Source organism: Carlito syrichta, unplaced genomic scaffold (assembly GCF_000164805.1).
Source record: "Carlito syrichta isolate Samal-C Ts95f unplaced genomic scaffold, Tarsius_syrichta-2.0.1 Scaffold303113, whole genome shotgun sequence".
Taxonomy (NCBI): domain Eukaryota; kingdom Metazoa; phylum Chordata; class Mammalia; order Primates; family Tarsiidae; genus Carlito; species Carlito syrichta.
In genome coordinates this window covers 273,632-283,037 of record NW_007247209.1, presented here as the reverse complement: position 1 = coordinate 283,037, position 9,406 = coordinate 273,632, and the positions used below count along the sequence as shown (strand labels likewise).

Below are 9,406 nucleotides of genomic sequence, written 5' to 3'. Positions count from 1 at the left end.
TCCACTCACCTCGGCCTCCCAAAGTGCTGGGATTACAGGCTGAGCCACCAAGCCCAGCTATTATTATTATTGAGTTGGGGGGGTCTCACTCTGCTCTCCAGGCTGAAGTGTAGTTGTGGCAGGATCGTGGTTCACTACAGCCTTGACCTTCTAGGTTTAGGTGATCCTCCTGCCTCAGCCTCCCAAATAGCTGGGACTACAGATACACATCACCATGTCTGGATAATTTTAAAGTTTTTTTATAGAAACGAGGTCTCACTATGTTACCCAGGCTGGTCTCAAACTCCTGGACTCAAATGATCCTCCAGTCTTGGCCTTCCAAAGTGTTGAGATTACAGACATAAGCTTCTTTTACTTTAAATAATGGAGTAAATTTAATTGTCATAATAGTTTGTAGCTTGTTATTTACTGATTAAGTCTTTTTATTAAAATGGAAGAAGCTTTGGCTGAGCATGGTGGCTCATGCATGTTATCCCAATACCTTAGGAGGTGGAGGCGAGAGGATTGCCTGAGCCCAAGGGTTTGAGACCAGCCTGGGCAACTTGGCAAGATCTAGTCTATAAATAAATAAAGAAAATTAGCTGGGTGTGGTGGTGCATGCCTGTGGTTCCAGCAACTTGGAAGACTGAGGTAGAAGGATAACCCACCCAGTAAGTCAAGGCTGCAGTGAGTGTGCCACTGCACTGCAGCCTAGGCGACAGTGAAACTCCTACTCAAAAATAAAAATAAAAAAGAAAGAAGCTTTGTTCGGAATTTTAAAATAACGTGCTACATAGTAACAGAAAAAAATTGTAATGTAAGAAAATATAAAGAAGAAAATAAAAAGCACTAGTAATTCCACCATTTATAACCTAAGTAAAGTCTTCTAAGAACTCCATATATGTATATGTAATTATTAAATATATTACTATATTATGAATTATATATTAAAATGATGATATTGTTTACACAAAAGGACCTAGAATGTGACTATGCCATAATTTACCTAGTTACTGGTTATTTGTCATAATAATAGTGATGCTGGGTGAACATCTTGGCATATGTCTTTCTTTTCTTAGGTTGTATTTCCTTTAAGTTAAATGCTGACTTTATTGACCTACCTTTTGAATTTTATTTCTCAAATAGTTGAACCAATTTTCACTTCCAGGATTTGAGTGTTTCTATTTCCCCAAATATTTAACAAATTTAGATGTTGAACATCTATTTTATCTTCATCAGTGTGATAGATAAGAGATAGCTCATTTGTATTTACAATTATTATATTGCTGTCTTTTCAAATATTTATTAATTGTTTGAGTTTTTTCCTTTGTGGTTTGCTGATTGGATTGTTATTTGTATAGAAGGAGAAGTGGGACCTACTGGCCAAGATAAGTCTGAAGTGTCAGAAAATTCAGAAATCCCTAATGAACTTTCTTCCAATGTCAGGTCTGTGTACTTTTAATCCCTTTACCTTGGAACAGTGATCACATCTAGGACACTGCTATGCTGCTTCTCCCCTTTTGCCTTTTATCTAGTGCTTGAGCTAACTTATGAGGAATTACTTTTTATTTTTTTATTTTTTTGAATTGGGCGTGAGTTGAGTGCAGCGGCATGCTTATAGCCACAGCAGCCTCAACCTTCTTGGCTTAGGCGATCCTTTCGCCTCAGCCTTCCAAGTAGCTGGAACTATAGATGCATACCACCACGTCCTGCTAGGTTTTTTTTTGTGATTTGTGGTAGAGATGAGGTCTCACCAAGTTGACCAGGCTGGTCTTGAACCCCCGGGCTCAGGCAATCCTCTCACCTTAGCCTCTCAAAGTGCTGGGATTGCAGGCTGAGCCACCGTGCCCAGCTGAGGAATTACTTTTAAAAGGAAAACAAAAACTATGTAAATTTTCTGTACCTGAGCTATATAACTATATGTAGAACATTTTCAAGATTTGGGAAATTCAAAATTATAGCTGGATTATGTCATGTTTTTATTAATGAAAAATATGTTAATTTTTTTGGTACCTTGAAATTACTGAAAATATAAACTTAAAAGATGAATACCTTCCAATTTGTCAGATTACTATTCTGTAGAGTAGTATGTCCTAACTAGCATATTGATGAAGTCCTGGAAATTAGTGTTAACATTAACCCAGCTTTTCTTCTGTGCACTTTGAAATGTATATGTGTTTCATGACCTTTTTTTGGTTTTGCAATATTTGTGTTTAGAAGAATACCTCGGCCTGGGAGTGCAAGACCTGCGCCTCCCCGGGTCAAACTACAAGAAAGTGCAGAAGCATTACCAATAGATAGGTAAGGCTGATTGGCTGAGTGGTTCCAGTCATACTTGTACTCTCCAATATGTGGGGGACTGTGGAATAGTAGACGTACACTGGTGTCCCCGCCAAGAGATGGTGTAGGGGATGCAGCAGATGGTACCGAGAAACTTGCTTTTGAGGAAACAAAACATGAGGGTAGGCCCTCACCTCCGACCATTGACCAATAAATATTTTGGGCAGAGAAAAGAGAAAAAAAAAATACATATAAAACTTAAAATATATTGAAAAATGTTGGGCTGAGTCTATCTGATCTCTAGATAGAAGACTTTTTAAGCATCATAACAATGCGGAAAAAGTAGGAAAACAGTTTAAAGGCTTAATTGTACAAAAATTAAAAAATTAAAAATAGAAGGTTGTAAAAGAAGTTATAAGCAATATAAAGACAAGCAATAGAGAGGATGGATTAGAATGTGTTTCAGATTGAATAAGAGTCAGGAATTGGAGGCAGCAGGAGTAGACAACATGTTTTTCTTTTTTGAGTCAGAGTTTCACTCTGTTGCCCAGGCTGAGTGCAGTGGCACGCTCATGGCCACCACAGCTGCGACCTGCTGGGCTCAGGTGATCCTTCCATCTCAGCCTTTCAAGTAGCTAGAACCACAGGCGCATGCCACCATGCCTGACTAATTTTTTAAAATTTATTTGTAGAGACAAAGTCTCACCAAGTTACCCAGACTGGTCTCAAACCCCTAGGGTCAGGCAGTTCTTTCACCTCAGCCTCCCAAAGTGCTGGGATTACAGGCGTGAGCCACTGTACCTGGCAACATGTTTTTCCAGAAGTTTTGTAGGGAGTGGGAAAGATAGTGTCAAGGAAGGTTATTGTTTTTTTCCTTTAAGATGAGAGAAATATCACATTTTTTGATGATGGGAACGGTTCATTGAAGAGGGATAAAGCGATGATGTAGGAGATATGGGATGGGGGAATTGGTAGAGCAGAGTTTCTTTGTGGGTGTGGGGATGGGAGTGGGGTGGGCTAGGGCACGGAGAGACTGTGTGTGGTACAAATTCTTAAGGTGACTCTCTTGATGCTTCATTTTTCTTGTGAGCTGAAAGCGAATCTTGGGGAAAACAAGTAGGAAGTCAGAGGAGAAGAGATGGCGTGATGTCGTTGTGCACAAAAGTGGAGTGGTGAATGGACTGGATCAGAGGTCCATGTCTGGAAACATTTTTTAGTGTCATGACTAGGGAGGGGTGGAGGAGAGAAGGTTCTTGTAATCTAGCTGAGGGGCTGGACCAGGGCAATGCACAGGAGAGCCCCACCACAGAGGAGGATGGGGCCATGTGCACGGGGTTGAAGTGGAGACCCTAACTGAGAGAAATCCAGCTTGACTGCAGGGCAGCATTATGTGCGCATGGGCATGAAGAGACAGGATTCAATGTGGCTATGTTCTCCAGCCAGGGTCAGCTAGCTGCACAGGTATTGGCACGGGTGGCACAGAGTTAGAATAAATGTGGCTGGGATTGTGCCAAGCAAGTACAGTAGAGAGAGAGAAGGGAAGGGATTCAGTGTGTGCAGAAGAGCCATAGTCATAACCGAGGTGGGATTTATGCCAGTGATGGAGGAGAGGAATTCTCCGGGGTGAAGGACATGAGTAGGTGGTAGGATTAAGAGGCTAGAGGCACTGGTGGGGTTGAAGGATTGTTGGAGTCAGATCCTGGGGCATGGGCTACAAAGTTGGTTGGTGGTGGTTAAAGAATGAAGAGCTTGCTGTTAGATTGCGGTGACCCTGTGAGTGGATGGTGGGTAGTGGAAGTGGGATCATCCCAGGAGAGTTCAAGGACCCAAGACTTGAGTATGGAAAGGATCATTTCTCAATGCTTGAAATCATGAATTAAGGAGGAAGCAGCATTGGTGAGAGTGGTGATGCCAGGAGGATGGAGCAGGGCTCAGGCTTGGCAGCTGGCAGCAGCAGTGATGGGGTTGAGGGTGAGAGAGTGACAACATGAGATTCAAAGTTAACTGACCCTCTTGGGCCTGTGACAGGCAGCCAATGGGAGGAAGAACAGCTGCAGCTGAGGCCTGCAGGGAAGCAGCATCATTAGAGAGCAGAGCGAGGATGGGGGAGATTTGTTGATGAGTGTGGGAGTGAATGCATGGAAGGGCAGGCTGTGGGGAGGGTGAGATGTGGCCACAGTGGGAGTGTGTAGAAAGTGCAAGAGATAGGAGGGGCAGGAGCCTGGGGCTTCCTGTAGTACTGACATTGCAGGGAGGAAGGACAAGATGAAGCTGGTCCTGGTGGAGCCGCACACATGGCTGTTGAGGGTCTGAGGGCTGCATTGAAGGAATTGAAGATGTTTGAGAAGGGCTTCCACCTAAATGTCTGGATTTCTTCTGGACCTTGTGCATTGCACTGGAAGCAAGGGAAGGGTTTGAGGTGCATGTATGCACATGTGCTACCCAGTGCTATTGGGGCTGATGAGTTAGGGGATTGGTTAAAACATGACTGTACAAGCCAGGCTTGGTGGCTTAGCCTCTAATCCCGTGCTTTGGGAGGCTGAAGTAAGTGGATTGCCTAAGCCCGTGGGTTCGAGACCCGCCCGCGCAACTTGGCGAGCCCTCATCTCGACAATAAATCAAAAAATTAGCTGGGCATGGTAGCGCGTGCCTGTAGCTCAAGCTACTTGGAAGGCTGAGGCGGAAGGATTGCTGAGCCCAGCAGGTTGAGGCTGCGGTGACTGGTAGCAGCCACTGCACTCCAGTCTGGGTGACAGAGTGAGACTCCAACTCAAAAAAAAAAAAAAAATCCGGGCTTGGTGGCTCAGTCTGTAATCCCACGCCTTTGGGAGACTGAGGTGAGTGGATTGTCTGAGCCCCCAGGTTTGAGACCCACCTGGGCAGGCGAGACCTCATCTCTACAATAAATCAAACAATTAGCCGGGCGTGGTAGCGCATGCCTGTAATTCCAGCTACTTGGAAGGCTGAGGCGGAAGGCTGAGGCGGAAGGGTCGCCGGAGCCCAGCAGGTCGAGGCTGCGGTGGCCGGGAGCGACCACTGCACTCCAGTCTGGGCGACAGAGTGAGACTCCAACTCAAAAAAAAAAAAAATGACCGTACAAAGTTGCATAGGAAACAAACAGCAGGAGGAGCTGACAGGGATCCCAGAGAGTGTTTGGGTCTAGAAGTAAGTACCTGGCCATAGGAAGCTGACAGTGGTCTGAGCAGGGAAGCTGTATGTAGGACAGTTCTAGTGGGTGGCCCTGGAGGGCATGAGAGAGTCTTTGGATGAAGGAGGTCACCAAGGAGGACAGCATCAGGGGCCAGGATGCTGGATGTTTGTTGACTTGCCCAGAATGATGGCAGGTGGAGAGAAAGTGCTTATGTGGATGATGCTGGGCAGGGACATAGAGCAGCAGCAGTGACTAGGAGTTGAATGTGGGGGCCTTGAGGTGACTGAGAGGAAAGGTCTGGGGTCAGTGCTAACCAATGGGGCTCCCAGTGCAACCGCCTGCCTTGAGGTTTGTGGCTTGGGAGAATAGGTCCCTCTAGGTAGAGGGCAGCAGGCAAAGGGCATGTCTCACAGAGAGCTGGTGCTGGGAGAGCTGGAGGTTTTGAGGGCTTTTGTTAAGTATAGGGCACAGTGATGCTGTGGGGCAGGAGGCCCGGTGGACTAGGAAGTCTGGGCAGCACAGGAGAGGGGAGTTGGCTGGGGCATGGGGGCTAGGCTGACATCTCAAGTGGAAGACAGGGCTCACAGGGACCTAGACCTGGAGGGCTTCTTTGAGGACACTTGCAAACAGTTCATCCTCAACTTCAACTTGTATTTTGTGGTACTGTTCTAGAGATGGTTAGTGGTTAAAGTTCTCTCAGATAACCTCTAACACAGTTCCAGATGCATGGAATTGATGAAAACTTGTGACTGATAGAGCATTTCTAATTTAATCAATTTCTTCTTATTTAGGACAGGGAGTGGTAAAGCCGTCGCAAATGTGATTATAGATTCACAGAATTGTGACAACGAAGAGGATGATCAGTTTGTGGTGGAAGCTGCCCCTCAGCTCTCCGAAATGTCAGAAATTGAAAAGGTTAGTTAACAAAGTGTGGTTACAAATATAAAATGATTATATCTTAACCTACATTGGAATTAATGCCTTAGCTTTTAGATTTATGTAGACAAAATTTTTCAGTTAGTTTTCAACCTTCTTTAATTTTGTCATTCCTTTTTTGAGCTCCACAAAAAGTGAGACTTCAGCAAACCTTAATCCTTTTTCCTCCTTCTTTTCCTGCTTAGGTACCAGCAGTAGAATTAGAAGAAGAAGAGAAGCATGGTGAGTTCTGGGCACGTGTTCTTGTGTACATGCATGCTCCTCCTCCATGTATGCTTGCAAAGAATCCAGTGCACATTATCGTTATGTGCCAGGTTCTGGTCCAGAGTCATTCTAATGGTGTGTAGGACCCTGTGGGCATGGGCTCCTCCTCTGTGGATGGGTATGGCTGCTGCTTCCCATCCTTAGAGGCCTGGAGGGCACCATGGAACACTGGTAACTCACTGTGAGCTATCACGCAGATGACTTCTTTTCTTATCTATATAGTTAGATTGTGAAAGTAGATGAGCTCTAGGTCCTTCACAAGTCTAGTTCTGTAATATTTGTTTTCTTCCCAAGTACAATGTTTTCTTTTATTTCAAACATTTGCAAAATAGAGTGAATTGCCTAATAAATAGCAGTTATCAGCTTGTCTTTTTTTTTTTATAGCAATGTAGGGTATAAGTGAGGGTTAACTACATAAGTAGACTGTATGCAGGTGAAGTTTGGGCTTCTAACTGGCCCTCACTCCCCTGGTTGTGAGCCAGGTAACCTTTCCTCTCTCCCTCCCCTAGCAGTGCCCAGCGACTGCTGTTCCCTCTCTTGTGCTAATGTCGCTAGTGTTCAGGGCCCACTTATGAGTGAGAACATGTGGTATTCAGTTCTTGTTTCTCTGATAGTTCGTTTAGTATGATGGTCTCCAACTCCATCCTATTTGCTGTAAAGTCCATGATTTTATTCTTCTTTATGGCTATGTAATACTCAATCATGTATATGTGCCACATTATCCAATCAACTTTCGATGTGTATCTGGGTTGGTCCATGTTTTTGCTATTGTGAATAGTGTGACAAAAATGTATGTGCAGGTGTCTTTTTTGTAGAACAATTTATGCTCCTCTGGTTATAGTCCCAGGAAATGGATTATTGGATTGTATGGAAGATCAATTTTTATTTCTTTTAGGAATTGCCACACTATTTTCCATAGAGGTTGAACTAGCTTACACTCCCATCAACAGTGTAGAAGGGTTCCCTTTTCTCCAGCCCTGTGCCAGCATCTGTTGTTTTTTGACTTATTATTTATAGCTGTCCTTACTGGAGTTAGGTGGTATCTCATTATAGTTTTGATTTACATCTCTCTGATGATTAGTGAGATTGAATATCTTTCCATGTGTCTGTTGGCTGCTTGCTTGTCATCTTTTGAAAAGTGTCTGTTCATATCCTTTGCCCACTTTTTAATGGGGTTGTTAGTTTTTTTCCTTTCACTTCGTTTGAGTTCCTTGTAGATCCTGGATGTTAGGCCTTTTTTCCCCCCCATTCTGTGGGTTATCTTTTTACTTTGCTGATGGTTTCTTATGCTGTGCAAAAGCTTTTCAATTTGATGAGGTCCCACTTACCAATCTTAGCTTTTATAGCATTCGCCTTTGGGGATTTGGTCAAGAATTTGTTGCCTACTCCAATGTGCATAAGCGTGTTTCCTATGTTTTCTTCTAGGATTTTTTTTTTTTTTTTGAGTTGGAGTCTCTCTCTGTCGCCCAGGCTAGAGTGCAGTGGCATGGTCAAGGCCACTGCAGTGTCGACCTGCTGGGCTCTGGCGATCTTTCTGCCTCAGCCTTCCAAGTAGCTGGAACTACAGGCGCGTGCTACCACCCCTGGCCAATTTTTTATTTATTGTAGAGATGAGGTCTTGCCAAGTTGCCCTGCTGTTCTTGAACCTACGGGCTCAGGTAATCCACTCGCCTCGGCCTCCCGATCTTCTAGGATTCTTGTAGTTTGAGGTTTTCATTTAGGTTTTTGATTCATTTTGAGTTGATTTTTTGCACTTGGTGGGTAGGGAGCCAGTCTCATTCTTCTGCATGTGGTTAGTCAGTATTCCCAGCACCATTTGCTAAATATGGTCTCCTTTCCCCAATGATTATTATTGATGGCTTTGTTGGATGAGTTGGTTGAGAGGCTGTGTTTTTAATTCTGGAATCTTTGTCCTGTTCCATTGGTCCATGTGTTTATTCCTGTACCAATTTGAGTACATCTTGGTTGCTATAGCCTTTTGTTTAAAGTCTGGAAGTGTGATATCTCCTGCTTTGTTTCTTTTGCTAAGAATTGTTTTGGCTATTCATGCTTTTTTTTGTTTCCATATGAATTTCTCTATTGTCATTTCCAGGTGTGTGAAAAATGATGTTGGTAATTTGATGAGTATTTCACTGAATCTGTAGATTGCCTTTGGTAGGATGAACATTTTGACAATATTGATTCTTCCGATCTTGAGCATGGGATGTTTTTCCATTTGTTTGTGCCATTCTTGATTTCTTTTTTTTTTTTTTTTTGAGTTGGAGTTTCACTCTGTCACCCAGACTGGAGTGCAGTGGCCACTCCCGGCCACCGCAGCCTCGACCTGCTGGGCTCCGGCGATTCTTCCACCTCAGCCTTCCAAGTAGCTGGAACTATAGGCACACGCTACCACACCCAGCTAATTTTTTGATTTTATTGTAGAGATGAGGTCTCGCCAAGTTACCCAGGCGGGTCTCGAACCCGCGGGCACAGGCAATCCACTCACCTCAGCCTCCCAGAGCACAGGATTACAGGCTGAGCCAGCAAGCCCGGCTCATTCTCGATTTCTTTGAGCATCGTTTTGAAGTTCTTGTTGTAAAGGTCTTTCACTTCTCTGGTTAGGTGGATGCCAAGTTCTTTCTTTTTTTTTTTTTTGTGGCTATTGTGAATGGGATTGTACTTTTTATTTGGTTCTCAGCATGCTTTTTGCTGGTGTATTGAAATGTAACTGTCTTTTGCATGCTGATTTTGTATTTCTTTTTTTTTTTTTTTTGAGTTGGAGTCTCACTCTGTTGCCCAGACTGGAGTGCAGTGGCC

The 9,406-nt window shown here is 43.9% G+C and overlaps 1 protein-coding gene across 2 annotated transcripts in view; it reads left to right on the top strand.

Moving 5' to 3' along the window:
- TRAF3IP1 (TRAF3 interacting protein 1) overlaps positions 1-9,406 on the top strand; it is an 84,646-nt gene that overhangs the window by 29,614 nt on the left and 45,626 nt on the right. For both annotated transcript variants that reach the window (XM_008057719.1, XM_008057721.1), the window contains 4 exons: positions 1,341-1,425; positions 2,197-2,280; positions 6,202-6,325; positions 6,532-6,568. In XM_008057719.1, coding sequence (XP_008055910.1) covers positions 1,341-1,425; positions 2,197-2,280; positions 6,202-6,325; positions 6,532-6,568 — 330 coding nt within the window. The remainder of the gene's footprint in view (positions 1-1,340; positions 1,426-2,196; positions 2,281-6,201; positions 6,326-6,531; positions 6,569-9,406) is intronic.